This window comes from Zootermopsis nevadensis, unplaced genomic scaffold, assembly GCF_977971745.1.
Source record: "Zootermopsis nevadensis isolate Lab colony 2312 unplaced genomic scaffold, Znev_1.0 Znev_ptg000021l, whole genome shotgun sequence".
NCBI lineage: Eukaryota > Metazoa > Arthropoda > Insecta > Blattodea > Termopsidae > Zootermopsis > Zootermopsis nevadensis.
The window spans coordinates 5301397-5321837 of NW_028259153.1; the positions used below are offsets into that span (position 1 = coordinate 5301397).

Consider the following 20441-nt stretch of genomic DNA (forward strand, 5'->3'; position numbering starts at 1 on the left):
ATATGCTGTATTTACATGTCAGTGCAGTTTCTGACATGTTTCTTTCATTACCACAAAGTGTTATTTTAACAAATTTTTTGAGTTTATTGGAGTTCAGTTCATTTCAGTGTATGGCTAATACTAATTTCTATTTTGAAACTAGCACTGGTATATTGTACAGTGTTTACATATCAGTTTTGTTTTCTAGTAAATTGCTGGCCCTCGGAGAATGGTCAAGGTGGCTGTGATGTCAACATAGAGTATGAACTCGAACATGACCAGATGGAACTCAATGATGTGTGCATCACCATCCCCCTCCCGTAAGTAAGATGCTGTACAAATGACATCCACTTTAAAATCTCCAGGCTGTAATTAAAAACAATCTGTCAACTTAATGTGTAGTTGCATTAAAATGTTTATAATATTTTTATGTAGTAAATAAATTATATATTTTGGTTATACCAGATGTTGGATAAAATACATTAAGATTTTTCTAAGAGGACTTCTTAGTTAGCACAAATGGAAGTGCGGTATTTATTTTCTCTTTATTTACTTGCACTTTATCTTCTTCCTTTAGTCATTTTAACACTAGTTGATTCATTCTGTACAGGAGTCATCAGATTTCTGTGTTTGCCCGTTCTTTCATTTTGTTTAGCCTCCTCCAGTCTTTTCTCTGCACATCTCTTATCTTCGATTATCCATCATATGCATTGTCTTCCCTCGGATTTTCGTCCATTTATTTATCTCCAGTAATCTTGCTGTTCTATGCTAATCCGTTATTTTAATATGTCCATACCATCTCAGTCTACTTCCCTCCAGCCTTAGTTCTGCCTTAATGTAGTTGTCATTCTTTTTCTGAATGGATGTATTTCTTATACCACTTTTCTTTAGTTTCCACATTATTTCCTCTCTCCTTTTTTTAAAATTGGTACAGTTTTTGATTTATTTGTACCAGTCCTGGTATTATGTGCTGTCCATATTTTCTTTTCAAGACCTGATATAACCATTGGTGTCCCAATTGGTCCCACTGCTTTAATTATGGTGACACGGTGGTCTAGCAGTTAGAACGCTGGCCTTGTAATCCTGGGGTCTCGAGTTCGATTCCCGGCGGTGCCCGAATTTATAACTTGTGTTTGGCAAGGCCGTGGTCTAGGCAACACGGAGTTTTCCTCCGTGGCATCCCAACAATTACTCCATTCACACACAGAAGAAGGCAATGGCAAACCACTTCTGGATCATCTGCCAAGAACGTATATGAACAGGTCCCAGCCCGAGAAAAGGATGGAAGGATTCTGTTCATATGGACCTGTCCTCAGACAGAACACTAAATAATAATAAGATGAGGTGGTCTAGCGGTTAGAACGCTGGCCTTGTAATCCTGGGGTCTCGAGTTCGATTCCCGGCGGTGCCCAAATTTATAACTTGTGTTTGGCAAGGCCGTGGTCTAGGCAACACGGAGTTTTCCTCCGTGGCATCCCAACAGTTACTCCATTCACACACAGAAGAAGGCAATGGCAAACCACTTCTGGATCATCTGCCAAGAACGTATATGAACAGGTCCCAGTCCGAGAAAAGGATGGCAGGATCCTGTTCATATGGACCTGTCATCAGACAGAACACTAAATAATAATAATATTTTATCATATTCTGGCAATTTTTTGTTTTTCGTCAGTGTTACCGCTTTTTCCAAATCTGTCACATCCATATCAACTTTATGTGATGTAATATAATTTTATTGGATGCTGTTTTCTGTATGTTCTTTGCTTTATCTCAAATTTAATCATACATTTTAGCTATTTTATCTAATATTTTCCATTTATCCTTTTTTGCATTAGTTGTGTCATTAAATCCCTCCAGGCATTATTTTTCCACTTTACTGTTTCTTTTGTTTTCTCCACCATGGTGCTTCCATGTTTCCATGTTCTATTTTTTCAGCCACATACCTCTGTTGTTTTCACAAAGCCCACTCTATGTATTTCTAATTCTATATCCACTGATTGTACTTCATCTTTGGGTAATTTGGTCTTAATAAGTATGAATTTTTCTTTATCCTGGTTTATATATTTTTTTCGTTCTGTCCTTTATCCTTTTAAAGTTTGCAGTTAGGATTTTGTGATTTATTATAAACCTGTGCTTGGTATTACTTTGACATTTAGCATATACCAAAGATTTCTTGTCATTAGGAAATAATCAGTACATTTTTAAAACTTATTAGAAGTAGCTGTTTAACTCTGGTCAGTCTTTCATGGCGATGGCATTTAGAAAGCATAATTTTTAATACCCAGAAACCACGTACATTTTGTTTTTAAGTGATTTTTTTTTCGGAATTCAATATTTCTAATGAAATTAATTATGTATAGCCTTAAAATTGTGTTGTAATTATTAAACTGAAAAAATTTCTTTGTTGTTGCAGCATTGGTAGCTCTCCAATTGTGAATGAATGTGATGGTGACTATACACATGACCCTCGAAAGAACGTTCTCCTTTGGACGCTTCCAATTATTGATGCCAGCAATAAGTCTGGCTCCTTGGGGTTCAGTGCCACAGCACTGCCTGGTGACTTCTTCCCTCTTCAAATCAACTTTGTGTCAAACAAATCATATGCTGATTTGATGGTAAGATGGAGCTTCTTTGTATTCTTGTCTGTATACAGAATTATCTACTATGTATATTATCCATCCGCTTCTAGCAGTCTTGAACGCCTAATGAAGTACAATATTTTGCTTAGTGGGGCCTTGTGGTAGTCATTTGGTTTCATAAAGTGTGGTCACATGTGGAGAAATTTTACTTCTGTTACTGACCTATAGTTACATAGAACAGTGATATTCAACCTGGGGTACGCGAAGACATCCTGGGGGTACGTGAAATTTAAAAAAATATATATATTATTTTATGATAAACACTGAATAATCAGTAATGTAAATTATTTAATTTATTTTAGATGTAGATTATATACTATGTATAACTTGAATCATACACAAACAACTTTGGGGGTACAAAGTTGAAGAGAAATTATATCTGGGGGTACGCGAACAAAAAAGGTTGAATACCACTGACATAGAACATGAGGCAGTTTCTCGTTTGTTGTAGCAAATCATCAACTTGCGCTTTTTAAATAGATGTCCTTCTAAATGGCAGTCTCCTGTCTGTAATCCTGTTATTGTTTCAACTGGTTCCCGTGGTATGGATGTTATGCCATTTGGGACTACTCTGAAATCACTTGTTAATTTTGTATAATCGGTATTACCAACATGGCGGATGAACAGACTTTTGAGGTGGGATTGATACTAGCACCACTTGTAATAGGATTATGCAGTGATGTATGGTTATAGATTTTTTGAAAATACAAAACTTTGGTATAATATTTCTTTCTATATGTGAAATAACACGACAGCTGTATGGAAGAAAACAGTTTTTGACTTGACCAGTATTTGATCTTGTGACCGCACGCATATGAGTCCATTATGCTACCACAGAGATAAAGTGCCCTATGATGTGTCATTGATTTAAAGTACTTAAAGAAGACTTTTAAAACCACATGATTTTTATAGTTTGGAAATGAAGTTGTCCAATTAAGATAACTGACTCCATCGCTTATTAATAACTCTGAATTTTAAAAAAAATTCATGTGTATTCTGGTATGGAATGTACTTTTCCAGTCTTGTTTATGTTCTTAATTGCACATGCCTTGATAGCATATACTTGTGCTTGGAATACAGTACTGTGTTGTATAAGGCTGTAGCTAAGCCTCCCATATCATATACTTCTGCATCATTGTCTTGAACCTGTTTATATATAAGATTAGTTCTCCATTTCTATCTTGCCAAAACCAATTGTCTCATTCACTTCTCTTAGGAAATCTGACTCTGTATGTTTTGTTAAATGCATATATTGGTATAATTTTGTCGTGGTTGCATGCTGTTGCTACAGAGACAGATCTTCCATGGTTCATTACAATTGAGTCAATAAATTCCTGCCCAGGACTCAGTCTCTGTTTTCATGTGTAGGAGTGGGAGTCCTAGAAGCGCTTAGTTGCACCTGTAGGAGGTGTTATATCTCCAGTAGACAGGCCAGCCCTGCTTGTCTTGTATTTTACTCTAGACGACCACATCATGGTGCTATAGATGACTATGGATCTTCCTACCCAATTTTTTATGTATTGTAGCACCTTCGCTTTCAGTTCCAAAATTTTTTAAAGTGGCTCCACAAGTCCAAAATGCCCTGTTTGTAACTGTGTCTTCCATGTTCAGCTTTAGTCCAAGGTAAAGAACCTGTCTCCTAGGATGTTGTACAGTGTAGTCTGATAGAAGTCAGGTATTGTCTGGCATCAGTGCATCAGGATTTCTGTCTTCTGGGTTGTTGCGCTGCGTAGTTTGGTAGATGTTTACCAACGTTTCAGAGGTCATACTGCCTCCGTCATCAGGGCGATGAGTATGAAGATTTCTGTCTTCTGGGTTGTTGTGCTGCGTATTCTGGTAGATGTTTACCAACGTTTCAGAGGTCATACTGCCTCCGTCATCAGGGCGATGCAGTATGAAGATTTCTGTCTTCTGGGTTGTTGCGCTGTGTAGTCTGGTCGATGTTTACCAACGTTTCAGAGGTCATACTGCCTCCGTCATCAGCGCGATGACGGAGGCAGTATGACCTTTGAAACGTTGGTTAACATCGACCAGACTATACAGTGCAACAACCCAGAAGACAGAAATCTTCATATTCACCGCTGTGAAAATCTCAAATCTTACAGTGCAACGCCTTGATAATGGAGGTGCTAAGCACCTCTGAAACATCAGTAAACTTCTACCAGGTACGTGACTAATCAGGGTTTTCCATTCATACATGTATCTTTAACATTACCGTCGTATTCTGTAAAAGGCAGGGGATTTAATGAGTGGCTGAGCAACTGTTCGATGTTGCAAAAATGTGTCTGTTAGTTTCGAATTGGCTGCCTGTCCAAATATATCAATGTGGGGGAATTGTAGAATCGATTTTTCATTAAATTTGATACTTGCTAGTTTCTTTAAAAGTTATTGACACATTCCAACTTTGCACGAAGACCTACATGCATTTCAGTGTGTGGAAACGACTGAGCGGGAAATTCTCAGCCAGCTGTGCATCTGCACGAGGAAATGATCCATCTTCCAGCTAGACAAGCACCAGATAACCCAGTTGCACAAAAGTCATCGATCCCAAAGTATTATGGCATCACTGGTGCCATTTCCAAAGACAGTTTGTCAAATTCTGGTGGCTGTCAGAATTGTTATGCTAACTTTCTTTGTGTATCCTGCAGGTGACTGAGGTGCTGCAGGTGGATGATGATTCACCAGTGAAATTCTCCATGGACACTGTCTTCTTCACTGAAAAATATGAAATTGTTTAACTAAGCACATAGCAAAGAAATCAGCTTTATGCAGTGTGTCCGTAAAATAATGGTGGGGTAACAGACAGTCATAGTTTTGGAACAAAGCATGATAGAGATATGAAATAAATGTCAAAATAAAGGGAAACTCTCCAAGAATCTTATCTGTTCAGTAGATTTCGATATGCACTCCCTTAGTTGCCCTGCAGACATCAAGACGATATTCAAGCTCTTGCCATACATGACCGAGAACATCTGGTGTGATAGATGAAACAGCTTCAGCCATCCGTTCTTTCAAATGGTCCAAATTTATTATTTGGACAGAGAACACTTGTTGCTTCACATAACCCTACAAATAAAAATCCATAGGGATAAGATCTGGAGAGCGTGGAGGCCAGGCTATCCACCCTCCTCGTCCGACCCATCGCTGAGGAAATGTTTGGTTTAGGTAATCCCGCACGAATGTGGCAAAATGTGGAGGAGCCCCATCTAACTGGAGAATGAAATTCTCCGGTATTTGGGGCACTACAATTCAGGCGTTACATAAAATTTATCCACAGGACAAAATTAAGTGTTCTCTGTCCAAATAATAAATTTGGACTATTTGAAAGAACGGATCACTGAAGCTGTTTCATGTATCACACCAGATGTTCTCGGTTGTGTATGGCAAGAGCTTGAATATTGTCTTGATGTCTGCAGGGCAACTAAAGGAGCGCATATCGAAATGTACTGAACAGATAAGATTCTTGGAGAGTTTCTCTTTATTTTGACGTTTATTTCATGTCTCTATCGTGCTTTGTTCCAAAACTATGACTGTTTGTTACCCCACCAATATTTTATAACAGGATGCTTCACATTGGAGGTGACTGACCATCAGCTACACATGAAGATAATCTAACAGCATTTCATGTAGTTATTTTCTAATCAGAGATTTTGGAAACAATGGATTCTGTCATTCTTCTTCAGTTAAACAACTGGTGTATTTAATTTCCATGTGCCATGATCATAGAATGTGTATGATCCTCCCTTGTTTCTCCGTTTTATGACTAAAGTTTAACCAAATTAATTTGCCTTTCTTGCTACAAATTTTACATTTTATGGTCAATGGAGGACTCGGTCTTTTATTGTGAGCATCATTATTTTGTTAGTAGCTGGCCATGAAAACAATTTATTATATTTGTATTCCATTATGATATAATAAATGCAGTATTTTTTCTCTCCCATATTTCTCACTTTAGAAGTTCTTCAACTGTTATTTTCTAAAATGCTCAGAAAATGTCTTAAAAAGAGACTGATATTATCTACATCTACGAAATAAAAGCAGCACAAAGACAATTAAGACTACTTGCATTTAGAACGTGCGTGCCTTGTTATCCAGATATGGGATTGCTTAGGTTCTTTATTTTAATGCATGAAGAAGATTTTCGTGGGTTGGTCCTAGTCTGATCATTAGTATGTTGTTTTAATAAATGTCGTAAAATAAGAAGGTGAAGATGCTATTCTGTAATCTTGTTTCTTGGTGTACAGTTGAAGATATTGAATATGTTTGTTGAGTTTGAATGCACCAATTACCTTCCATTCAGTTTAGCAGTTTTCGCATACACGAATCGTCTAACAAATTCTTGTACAAAAACCGGATAGTAAAACTTTTGCTGATGAGTGTTTTGCGTTGATAATACAGTACTTATGCATAACTGAAAATTATTTATATTACTGTGTTTTATAAGATATTAGAATATTTTCATGTGTGTAACGCAGATGGCAAATAATAAATATAAATTTCTGTAAAATAGAATGTCAATAAAGAATGTAAGCACAGTAATGAAGACTGAATTACACAGTCTGTAAGCATTTTGATAAGAAAGACCTACACAAAGTACACCTTTATATTTATATATATATGAAAACTTTTCATTTTAATAATATAAAATTTTATTTTTTCAACTAAGTGAAACATCATCTTGTATAATTAGTCCTTTGAAATTGTTACTTATCAGAATAATATTTAAAATTAAGCTCCTACGTCAAAGAAAAGACGACGCTGTTCCATTACAAAGACCAGTTGGTTAATGGCGTTGAAAGGAATAATCATTGTTTATTCTGAGAGTCTCAGTCAACGAACACTGCCAATATATGACATTGGTGGTGTAATGAAAGTTGCAAACCAAACAGGGTTATCTCCAGAAAACATGTCTAGATTCCGAGAATGTGGAACTAGCCTATTTGACAGACGTGTTTTCACACATTAATATTTTTATTTGACCTAAAACTCAATAAGGCATTTGTTATCCATCCACACCTGTCTGTCACATTTTTCCTAACAATTTGGCAACCCACATGCTTACTACAAAGGGGCAAATTGACCCTGCAGGATGTACTTGGAGCCCCCCCCCCCCCAATCAGACTAAGGTTTTGCTCCACAGGGCTTGCTGCCCTTAGCTTTGCCCGCTTTAGGTCCTGCCTTAGCTGCATTGGAAAGCCGTGGGTTTGTACCATCTCAGTTATGCCACTTAGGCCTCAGGAGGACCAGCACTGCTGCCGGGTTTGGCCACCCACAGGGCTAGGCCACTTCTGGGGACTTGCCACTGGGAAAACGTTCTGCTTAGACAGGGTCTTCTGTTGGCCAGGTAACAAGATTGTCAGCTCACAGCTCTGAACATCCCGTAGTAATATCTAGAAGGAGGTGAGCGTAAACTCCAGAAACCTTGTCAAAAAATTAAGGCATAACTGTAACAACCACTGCATAGATGAAAGGGAAGGGTCCTAGGAAATTACTTTTCGAGAATAAGATATACGATTGGGAGGATAAGAAAGTGAAGTATAAATGGTTCTTCCCGATTCAGATAATAATCACGAGGTTCTGGAGGAAATGAAAGTTTTAAAGAATCAGAATGAGAATGTTTGGAAAGACGTTTTGTTCTTGTGCAGTGCTTTCAGAAGCAGTAGTAAGGTAAAATATTAGAACATGGTATTTATTTTGCAATACATCATAGAATTTAAGCCTTTGTAAGTATTTCAAGATATAGGAAAAGGATGAGTGAAATAAACCAATGTATTATGATCACACCTAGTCTTTGTTTTTTAATTCTATAGCAATATTTACTAAATAATTATTTTTGTATGATTTGGTGGAGAGAAACAACCCTTTGCTGCACTGTGAAGTGTCTGTATTTGCTTACCTTCTGAGTCAACAAAGTAAAGTTGCTGTAATAGATAATAAAACCAGCATGACCTTCCAGATTCTCATAACAAGTATCAAGATAACTGTCTTCTTGGATGTTGCATTGAGCAGTGTGGTAAAAATTTAACACTACTTACCCTGTCATCCAGATCCACAAACCAAGAATTACTGTCAGAAAGCTATTTTTTTCCTCGATAATTCAGTAAGCTATTAATATGCCTAATTTAAGACTGATCTCAGAAGGCACTATTGCCACGAAATGTAGCCCCAAGGAGAATATCGAGTTCTGGTACAAAACCTTGCCATACACAATTTTGAAAATTACATACTTGGTTTATAGTGCTTTGTTTACTTTATTTATGTGATTTCTTAAAGAACTTAAGAAACCCACGAAATTTGTTAATAGTGACAGCCTACAAGGAACTGAGCTAATCTGCTCAATGCATATTCTTTGTAACGGTTCTTAGTTATTTCTCAGCTTGTTACTCATAAATTCTTAATTAAATTTCACAAAGCAAATGAAAACCTTAAATGACGGTACCTTACGACTTTACGGGATTTTGTGTTCCACGACGAATTGGTTAAGGCATATGTTTTGTGGATTTTAGGTATTTTAAAACACGGTGAACCTACAGGCTATTTTGGGGCATCGCCGGTGTTGTTTGTAATGCACTCCATTCGTTACCGAGAAAACAATACTGCTTGTTAAGTTATTGTTCTGGTTGACAGTGTTTTGTTTAATTGATATCAACAAGCCAGCTTTTGTTACCACAGAAACGACTGAGCTGTGAGTTGCTTTTGGAAGAAGTGCCTTACAGTAAAGATACTTTTGTGATAGAAACATTTGCACAAACCTTAATTATTATTATTATTATTATTTATTCTATTGTCGGCGGAAATCAGGTTCTCTTCCTGTTGAACGAAGAGGTGAGTAAGGGCCCTTGTCCACGACAAGAATTTTCGCCGTCCGCCGTTCCGATAGATTTACCGGATTGGTAGTGATACATTGTTTCATATGAGAGTTTGTCCACGAGCCATCACGGCAAATTTACCGGCCGGATGCAGCTCCGGATTCCCACTGTAGAGACGGCAGCCCGACGGTGCCCCGTGTTCTCAGTGGGACATGCATCAACATGTGTACGTGTCCACGAGCCGGCGAGCTCGCCGTCAAGTCATCAGTTGGCCTTGAGAGAGCGTGCAAGTTTCATAGTCTGTAGTATTCTTTCTTTTCTTCGCAGTTCCGCATATTGGTGTCTTCATGTTTCAAATGGATGCATAAAATTGTCAGTAACTTGTCAAAAGTTTCTTTTTACATTCTAAAAAAATAACATGCTTTGCGTCGTACTGTCGTAGTTTTTCAAACAGCGTACTAAATGCGCCAAATTTAAATCGGTCTTGCAACACAGGATACCTTCTACGTCGTCGCTGTTTCTTTTTGTACAAATAATATAGTGCAATGAGGGTGCATACATCCGTATCCATTCTACCGCACCCGTGCACAGACTCAGCTCGACTCGAGTGAAACATTTTCCGCGCGCCTGCCATCTCCATTGACAAGGCCAGCCGGTTTTGTCTACCGGCCGGCGGAATTACCGTTCCGGCAGGAATTCTTATCGTGGACAAGAGCCCTAACGGCTTCCTATTTTTTAATGTCCTCTACACTCAAGTAATTTTTTTGATAATGTTTGTTGTTATTTTGCTATATTTATTATCCTGTTCTTCTCTTGTGCTGTATCTATAATTGGCCTTCTGGTTGTTGATGCAGCGCACTGATAATAAAGATTTGTGCCGCTTGGTCACTGGGATCGTGGGTTCGATTCCCACTCAAGGCATGTTTATTTGTCCGCGTTTTTTTGTGTTGTGCTGTCCTGTGTACAGGCCGATCCCTCGTCCAAGGAGTCCTACCGAATATCTATAGATCAAGCCAACGAAAAGTTGGGACCCGCAGTGATCAGGCACTTGAAGAACGGATCGTCCAAGTATCAAAGTAAAGTATTATCATCGCACACAACATTTACCCGTTTTAATTTATTTTTTCTGGGCACTTGTAAGAAAATTAAGCGTGTTCTCTTGCTAACACAATTTCAACTAATGTTAACTTGACTTCTGTTTGTTCACGGCATCGTTGATTGTAAAAGAACATTCCAGTAAAAAATTAAACATTCAGTGTTTTACAATAATAGGACATGTTTAGTAGCCTATAATCTTTATTAACATCTGTGGATATTAATAAATGAGATATGTATTGTGAAGAATAATTCTAACAGTTTATATTGCTTGTTACATCGACTTTGTTGAGGTATTTAATGAGTTGTGAGAAGTTTATTTTATTTTTATTTAGGATATATAAACCTATATCCACGTTTGTAGTAGAACAACGTACGGCTTTGTGTGACTTTTTACAAATGTAATACTCACGTCCAATAGAATTCAACTATTAATAATACATAGTAGGCAGTAAATGATCTTGTGCACTTATAATCCTATGGAAAGACAAGAATACAAAACTCGCTTGGTTATAGAAAATATAGATATTAACTAATTGACTGGATCTGCAACAAAGGTCACACAAATTCTGTGGCTTATCAGTCGTAAACTGTTTTGTAAATCAGTGCATCGGAATAGTGGCATCTGAATGTTTCTTACGGACGTTCATATGAAAGGAAAGCATCGTAGATTATTTAGACTTCCTGACTACATAATCTACATATAAGGTGATTTAACGCGACGTGGGTAGTGAGAAACGTGTGGCGTGACTTAATATTGCTTATATCAATCACATTTAGAGCTTCACCATTTAACGGTTACTATATTCCCACTGAATCTTGATAAGCATTTCTGTAAGAAACTAACAAACTGACACCACGGAGCAAAAACTCCTGCTTGATAATCTACTATTAACCTAGCTAATAAAATTTCTCGTCTTTTATGAAACCCGAAGTTTCATGCCCTTTGGATCATATCCTGAGGCAGATGATGTCTGTTCACACCTATTTCCCAAATTCCATAAGGTTCATTTTAATAGTGTCATCCCACCAATTTTTGGTCCCTCGTCGTTCAGGTTTTCCCATTAAAATGTTTCATTTATTGTCTCTCCTATATGTGCTACATGCCCCGCCCATCTCATCCTTCATTCGATCACCCTAATATTTATTATTTACCGAAGAGTATAAATTATAAAGATTCACAATTTGCCTTTTTCCATCCTCTCGCAGGATCAAATACATTTTTCAATACCGTGTTTTCAGACGCTCTCAGATGTTCAAGCACGCCAATATAAGAACTCGTTACAACAATGGACTGTTTTTCAGGAGATGGAGTTAAACCAACATAGTTGTTGTTCTCAGCATGGTCGATGGTGCATTTGCACCGAAGCATTGCTCGCTTTGAACGACTTAAGACAGAAAACCTTACTATGTGATGCAGTGTTGAGGTTAGAAGACGGTGGCGTTTTTCCTGTCCACAGAGTGATCCTGTCGGCGTGTAGTACATATTTCAGGTTTGTTTGCTTACTGATGTAGTTGTGAGGTTAGGGTATAATAGGACTTCACGGCATAGTTGATGTCAATTTGTATGTGAAACTTGACGTACATTTTGTTACAGAAAATTACATATTGTATATGGGTATTTACCTTTTGTAATTTGTTCGTGGTGGTGAGATTTCAGGTTTTCACGTCGCTGAGTATGAAGATGACTTTTCTGAGATGTTGAGGCGTATAGTGTCGAAGAAACTCACCGACATTTCACAAGAACTTACTGCCGGCGTTAATTGATAATTTCTCAAATCAGTGTATTTTAACGACTGCTTCGTGACGTTTTAGGTACCTTTTCACCACATTTGATACCAAGGAGCAGAATGAAATTCTCCTGCAAGGAATAAGCTCCTACATAATGACACAGATATTGGATTATGTTTATTTGAGGAAGATACACATCCACTGCGACAACGTGTGTCAGCTGCTTGTGACAGCTGATTACTTGTGCGTGCTAAGCGTCCTTGAGCTCTGCTGCGAGTTCCTCAAGCACAAGTTGGGCTTCGAGAATTGTATCGGCATCATGCTTTTCGCAAGGTAAGGTTCTTTTGTCATTTGCTGGGACAGCCAAGTGCCGGGTCAGATATTAAGCCTCTAAATTTGGACGTCATATGATAATATCCTCCTTGGTCAGGGCTATTGGTACGTTTTTATTAATGTGTTTGTAATTGAAATATTCTGCACATGTTTTCATAATCTTTAAGACCAGCCAATTGTTAATTTCGTAAAGTAGACAGTCAATGACAACATATTTAAGGGTTATAATTATCTTTATCTTCTTCTCTAGTTCGTTTTTCCTTTCTCTGTGTTACTGGGTGCCTCTTATGCATTTCTCACGATATTAATATTAATATTCCTCCCTACATTTGCCTTCCTATATTAATTCAATCCAATTAACATACAGAATTAATGAAATTCCGCTTTGCTAATGTTAATGTCAGAATTCAAAATTCCGATCAAGTGCAGTAATACCCTGCTCAACTTTGCTCCTTACTCCATTTTTCATCTCCCTGCCTACAGTTTCGAACGCCTTACCTTCTCTTAAGAAGGACGAGCGGGCACTGCCTGGGAATCTTCATTGTCGAAATTTTACTCTTTTTCCCTGGTTAAATGCAACGTCTCCACTTTCTCTCTCTCTCATCCATTTATTCGGGCTTCAAAGGTTTGCTGTAAAAATTGGAGGCGAAATACTATGATGTGCAAATGCTTGAGAATTCAGTCGTAGCTGCAGTGTTTCGATGAGTTTTAGTTAGAGGGACCTCATGAGCCAGTTCATATATTCGCTGTCGTAGGTGTTACTTCTGCACCGACCTTGAGAATCATGCTCGTCGTTTCATTTTGCGCCACTTCGTGCAAGTGTCGCAGCAGAGCGAAGAACTGCTGGAACTGCCTGCAGAGGAGCTGCAAGCGATAATCGGGTCGGAAGACCTGAACGTGAAGAACGAAAAAGTTGTGTGGGAGTGCATTCTCCGGTGGATTAACCACGATCCGGACAACAGAAAAAGCCACTTCGTGGACCTTTTTATGAACGTCAGGATAGGACTACTAGAAACACGTTTCTTCCACGAAAAGGTCAATATGTTCCTGAAGACGTGGATGTTTATGTGCAGGGAAGCTCACAAGTCCAATTCCATTTTCAGACTAGTTCGTAACTATCGATAAAAACTTTAGCTATTTACTTTGTCATGTCTGTCCATCTGTCTGCATGTTCCAACTCCAGAACGTCTGAACAGATTTTCAATAAATTTTATATTGAAAAGCTTTGGTAGAATCTTTTGGCACATTGCAATTTTGGTTAAAATCTTACAGCAATAACGGGAAATTTATATAAGGACTTGAATGTGTTTTGCACGCAAAAGTTACTGGGTTTTGAAATCCCTAATTACTTTAGTTACAATGGTTAATTTAGTTACCTGGGAAATACCTATGTTTTAGTGTTTCCTGTTACGTTTTTGAATTGTTACGCACATATCATTGCTTATATATTTCGTTTATCTAGGTATGTGGTTGAAGATAAAAAACCAGCCTTTATTAAACGTAATGCCTAATTGTAAATTTTCTTTTGATATTTCCCAATTCTGACAGTGAATTAAAGTTACCAAATCAAAAGGAATGTAATGATTGTAGCATGTAGTTCGCATGGGAGAGACGAGATAAATACACATAACATATTTTGATGTAAAGCAAAATACAGTTGAAATACAGAGTGTCCCAGAAATGTGTATACATAGCAGCAACATTGGTGGCTGCTTGTCAGTCAGTTTCTCACCGCTGTGAACTATACCACGAAGATAATGGCGGTCATTTTGAACACCTACATTAGATTCGTTAAATCACTAAGTGCCAACGCTGACGTATGCAAATTTTTAATGTATGAAAATGCCATTGTTTAATTCATGAACATGTGTATACATATTTTTGGGATAAACTGTACTTCTCAATACAGTTCTCTAAGATCAATTTTAATTTTAGTTTCCCTTCTCACCATAACTTGAACAGTTGTAAGAGTGGTGTTACATAAACCACCAATAGTCGCTTTAAGTGAGAGTTCCCATGCAAAATTGTGTGTGCATTTCTTGTCTTCCTCTGCAATTAAACCTGTAATTATTAATAACGTCACTTCGTAAAAGTTTGTAAGGTTCACAATGAACTGTTAAGCAGGTAAGAAATCACCCTTATGTGAAAGAAAATATGGCGTGCAAACCCATGATCGTTGAGATGCTCACGTTTCTGTACGACGTGCAAACGATAACGAAGAAAGCAGAGAGAGTCCTGTTACCAAAGATTGCCTACCCGCGAATCCCACAGGATATTCTGTTTGCTATTGGTGGCTATCGTGACGGAATCCCGACAGATGTGATTGAAACGTACGACACACGAGCAGACCGATGGATTAACGTGAGTGGCACACCCCATGTTGAATAATGCCTTAAAACACTTTTTACTTATTTACAAGTAAATATATAAAATCATGCATACAAACAAGTAGTTATGCCATCTTTGCCTGTTTTGTGTGTTAATTTATTTCTATTGCAGTGAAACCTTTTTAAATAGAGATTACAAATAAATTAATGAAAACGAATAAATAAGTTAAATGAACGCTCCCCTCCATTTTTTTTGTAAGTATAAATTGTTATTTGAGTGCACGAAAGAAATAAAGTTTGCCGTAAACAGCGTTTAGCAACATGTCTGGTGATTTTAGATACGACACGAAATTATTTATCACCAGTGTGGCTTTCAACTTACGAAATCAAGTACTGATCACTGTCGATGTCGGCAATCTGGGTAATAACAACGTATGAGTTAGTTTCGGGGGACATACTGCCTCCCGCTTCGCGTCGTTAAAATCCACAACACCAACACCAGTCTTCACTGTCGTGAGAACCTCAAACGTCAGATATTGATAACATATGCTACATTCATTTGTTAGTATAGAAAGAATGGGATTATATATGGCCACAATCTGTCGTTCTTGTAGATGGAGGAGGTCGACCCATTCGGTCCGCGAGGCTACCATGGCACGGCAGTAATCGGTTTCAACATTTATGTCCTCGGTGGTTTCAACGACGTGGAATACTTGAACTCATGTCGCTGCTTCAACGCCGTTACGAAGACATGGAGCGAGGTGGCGCCTATGAACTCCTGCAGGTAAAACGCAACTCTCTCATTAATTAACTCCGTGGAGTACAGTCCTTCTAAGATGCTGATAGTCACTACATATATGTACAAGAGCTATAACTTGTACCATTTACGTATAGCAGCATCGTGTACAATGTGATTACGTAGGACACTTGCGATGGTGTTCGTTGAAACCCGAATAGAAGCCAAACATTAATTCCGTTCAAAGTTTCTCCAGGTTTTAAAAATGTGATTTGCTTGATAATTCATTTCAATTATTATCCAACAATGACAAATGAACAGTTGGTTTGCGGAAGGAAATGTATTTGTATCAGCAACAAATGACCATCAAAGCCAGTGGGGCATGAAACATAGTAAAGTCTGTACTTTTTCGTTTCAGATCTTACTTTTGTGTGGCAGTGCTGGGAGAAGTAGTTTACGCTATTGGCGGGCATAATGGCTTTCATCGATTCAAAACTGCAGAGCGGTATGACTACAACACGAACCAGTGGTCTTTGATCGCTCCCATGAGCACTGAGCGATCCGATGCAAGCGCTACTGAGCTGAATGGTAACGTAAATCCTGTGTAAATTAATGCAGGATGGCGAGGTGTCTGTCCGCATGTAACAACTTAATAACTGTTGAGCATTTTGCAGGATTTGAGGTTCTCAGGGCAGCGAGTATGAAAATGATCGTCTCTATTTTAAATGTTTATCAGTTTGTTTTAATTCATTAGATTCGTTTCCTTTGACACGGACACAAACACAGAGAGAAAGAGAGAGAGAGATATATAACCGTGTCCGTACAGTTGCTGATACAAAGGAGAAGGACACTAAATGCTGTATCCTTCTTAAATTTCCAGGTGTAACTACAAAATTTTCCCAGAGCTGTACTGTGTACAGACCGGTGACCTATCTCAGATATATCCAGTTTTTGCCAAACAGTTTATTCTTTCTCGCAGGTAAAATATACGTCGTTGGTGGGTTTAATGGTTGGAATTATATGAACTCAGCAGAAGTGTATGGCCCAGAGACCAACCAGTGGACATTGATTTCACCGATGCTTTCTCAGCGAACCGGCGTTGCTTGCACTGCCCTCCACGGCTGTGTTTATGCCATAGGTAACAATTTGCGATATCTTTCTCACGCAATTTTATTTTGTGTAATATTTTCCTAGTTTTTTTTTTACAGCGCTTGTGATTTTGTGAGCGGTATCTTTATCGTGTTATTACGTAACTAGTTTGTCAGTATTTTTAACCTCTTGTGTGATTTATGGGTTTGATTACATTCTCCACAAAGACAACTAACAACAACACTAATAGTTTATTGTAAATCTAGTACAATATTTTCAATAGTCACAGAATCCGAAGTTTAAAGGTAAATATTTTGATAGTATGATAGGTAAATTTCAATTTACCCGTGCACAGTGGCAACACAAGACTCCTGCTACGCCACGTTGTGTTGGGACAATCAATGGCGTCACTCTGCGCAGTTTCTAGGTTAGGTTACGTTATGATTACGTCAGGGTTCGGGACTCTTTGTATGCTCCATCATAGCCATTTCACCCATAATTTCGTTTCTGGTACTGATATTAACACTGCAAGGGAGAATAAATTTGTCTTCTCTTATTGATAGAGATTAAAACACGTTTTATTTAATTAGTTTCTTAAGTGTACGGAGTTATAAATTATGATGAGACACACGGAGTCTGGATCACGCATGGAAGAGAGGAGAAGTGCTTGCTTGTACAAAGTTGTAATTGGAAAACCTGAAGGAAGCTGATCACTTGTAAATGGGAGGATAATATTAAAAGTGGTTTTAAAGAAACAGATTATGCGGGAAGGGTCCAATCATGGACTTTTGGGAACACGGTAATGGACCTTCTAGTTCCATAAAGGCCAGAAATTTTCCTGACCAGGTGAGCGAAAAGTATATTTTTGAGAAGGGTCCTGGCGTATCGAATTATAAGTTCCGTTCTGTAACCCATTTGTTATTTAGTTATTTATTTAGTGTTCGGTCTGACGACAGGTCCATATGAACAGGATCCTTCCATCCTTTTTTCGGACTGGGACCTGTTCATATACGTTCTTGGCAGATGATCCAGAAGTGGTTTGCCATTGCCTTCTTCTGTGTGTGAATGGAGTAATTGTTGGGATGCCACGGAGAAACCGGGGAAGCCCCCGGAGGAAATCTCCGTGTTGCCTAGACCACGGCCTTGCCCAACACAAGTTATAAATTCGGGCACCGCCGGGAAACGAACCCGAGAGCCCAGGATTACAAGGCTAGCGTTCTAACCGCTAGACCACCGTGGCTATGTTATTTAGTTAACCTAATACAAGTTACATGTATATGCAGGAGGATTTAACGGGATATCACGCGTTTGCAGTGGTGAGAAGTATAACCCTGCAACAAACACGTGGACCCAGATCCCTGAAATGTACGAACCACGCAGCAACTTCGCCATTGAAGTGATGGACGACATGATCTTCGCCATTGGTGGATTCGGTAACGTGGATGCCACCTACTGCGTCGAATGTTACGACGAAATAACAAATACATGGTTCGTTTATTTCTTAGTTCAGGATTGTATCGTCACTTCTGAAACATTAATAAGTAAACAGTTTTTGTCAAGATGACCACACCATCTTATGGAGTGTTGTGACTTGTAGTCTCGTAGAAATTGACCGATGTTTCGGAGGTGTTTACTGCTAACATCATCAGTGCGATGAATGAAAAATGGATGAGAGGAGGGGGTTTTGAATAAGAGCTGGCAGGGAAATTTTTGGCTCAAAGTGAATCTTTAAATCACATCAGCAAATGAATAGAAGATGATAATCAGACCTAAATGTTAATTTTATTAATAAGAAGACCTTGGACTAAGTTTTATAGGGATATTCTCAGCACCACCATAATCATCGCGTTTTATCGCAGTGTTAGGCGAGTTTGAGTCTCAGATTTAACGACGTTTATCCGTCTCATGTTCGTTTTTTTTAATGGAACGTTATTTTGAAATAGCTGTCTCCTGGGGTGTCGAGCTGTGGAGTCTTGTGCCATCTGATGATTGAGACGTTGGCCAATTTCTATCAAAATACGTGACGAAACATTACGTAAGACAAACGCCTTCTTACTCGTCTACGGTAGAACTAGGAACCTTTTTTTTCGGTTCTCATTGTCCGAAACGGAACACGTCTGGCTCCAGCAGAATGTGTTCGATTAAAGTATTAATCTGACGAAGGTTTAACGGCTTGTTAAAGTATATCGTACGTAGCTAGGCCAGAATATTGTACACGTGGCAATATTTTAAAATTTGATGCCATATTACGTACAAACCATTCCGTTAGCTGGTTTTATCTCACAAACAAATTAAATGGTTTGTGTGAAATATGGTAACGGGAAGTGTGCACTGAATTTTTATTGGAGGTTGTCTGGAAACAAGATATAAATGATGACGTTTCGGTGGCAGGCTTTACCTTCCACTTAATTTCATTTTTGCTTCTACAGGAAGACAGAGCCAGTTCAGTAAACGTCGAATATATTTTAGATCAACACAGTTTACGTCTACTAAAGATAATTCGTTTATAATTATTCTTCGTCACTGTCAGACATCTTAGAACCACAAAAAATATATTTTTGAAAAAAACAAAAAATAAATTCTTTACACACTCGTTTAAAATTGCTTTTTAAGTTAAAAAAAATTAAATACTTATCTTGATAAGTTTCTTTACGTCATGTAGAACCTACATATTTTCCGTAGTTCTGTCTGTGATATGTGATGAAATTGGTTTGAGCGTAGATATCACCAATGGATGGTGTAAAAATACTGTTTTAACTTTTAATATTTCACACATTGCAGGTACGAGGCGACACACATGAATATTTATAGATCAGCGTTGTCGGCCTGCATAGTCAAGGACCTACCGAATGCAAGGGATTACGTTTATAAGCACAGGGAAAGATTACTGGAAGATTTACGTCAAAATAAGTTGGCCATGGAAATTCATGGAGACCTGGAATACGAAGCCCTCGGCGACAACATCAATTTTGATTTCGATTTTTAAGAAAACGACGATGACTGGGACTTGGTGTAACGTCCGCGATGAGAAAACAGGATGGGACAAAAATAAATATAAATATTGTTTGCATCAGGAAAGGAAACATTATTTCTCCTCAGCATTTTATGTTAAATTTCGTTAAACACTGGAATTTTGATATATACATATACAGTATTAAATATAACAGCCAAATATAGGCAAGCCCAAAATAGAAGCACTATTAACACAAAGCAAAATAAATTAAGAAATATAAATAAAAACAAATAATCCACCTAAGGAACACTAACTAAGATAACTAAGCTAGATCATCTATCAAGACAACCTATCTAGATCATTTCACTTATTGAGAACGTGCCCTCAAGGGAGACAATGTTTATGCTAAATACGTCCAAGGATTTACATAATAATTGTATTCGAAAGACGCTGTCATAAAATAAAATTGTATCATATATGTAGCACGTGCTTAAAACAATATGTATCCCGGAAATAGCTGCTGCCCTATGTACCTTAGGGACATGGAAGTACATGCTCTGTAAAGTGGTGAACAGATGGAATAATAATAAATAACATTTTTTTATAATTTTCAGAACATGGTGTACCTGTATAATTTTACATTTAATTTTATTTAGGAACTAAAGTGACACCATAGGCGTGGCAAAACATTTTATATATTATCATGCTAATTGTAGATGTTTGAATATTTTTTGTACAATTTTACGTAGA

At 37.9% G+C, this 20441-nt stretch overlaps 2 protein-coding genes across 3 annotated transcripts in view; both read left to right on the plus strand.

Annotated features, from left to right (window-relative positions):
• Positions 1-7168, plus strand: part of deltaCOP (coatomer subunit delta) — a 29128-nt gene extending 21960 nt beyond the window's left edge. For both annotated transcript variants that reach the window (XM_087352657.1, XM_087352658.1), the window contains 3 exons: positions 188-299; positions 2393-2594; positions 5267-7168. In XM_087352657.1, coding sequence (XP_087208783.1) covers positions 188-299; positions 2393-2594; positions 5267-5356 — 404 coding nt within the window. In that variant the 3' untranslated portion in view covers positions 5357-7168. The remainder of the gene's footprint in view (positions 1-187; positions 300-2392; positions 2595-5266) is intronic.
• Positions 7169-8562: 1394 nt separating this feature from the next.
• LOC110836077 (kelch-like protein 28) lies at positions 8563-20307 on the plus strand. The gene is made up of 11 exons (XM_087352587.1): positions 8563-8631; positions 9258-9443; positions 11864-12015; positions 12338-12586; positions 13342-13621; positions 14711-14947; positions 15528-15697; positions 16068-16237; positions 16629-16787; positions 18022-18226; positions 19520-20307. Exons 1-11 carry the CDS (start codon positions 8563-8565, stop codon positions 19722-19724), a joined length of 2082 nt encoding a protein of 693 aa, XP_087208713.1. The 3' UTR covers positions 19725-20307.
• Positions 20308-20441: the final 134 nt, after the last annotated feature.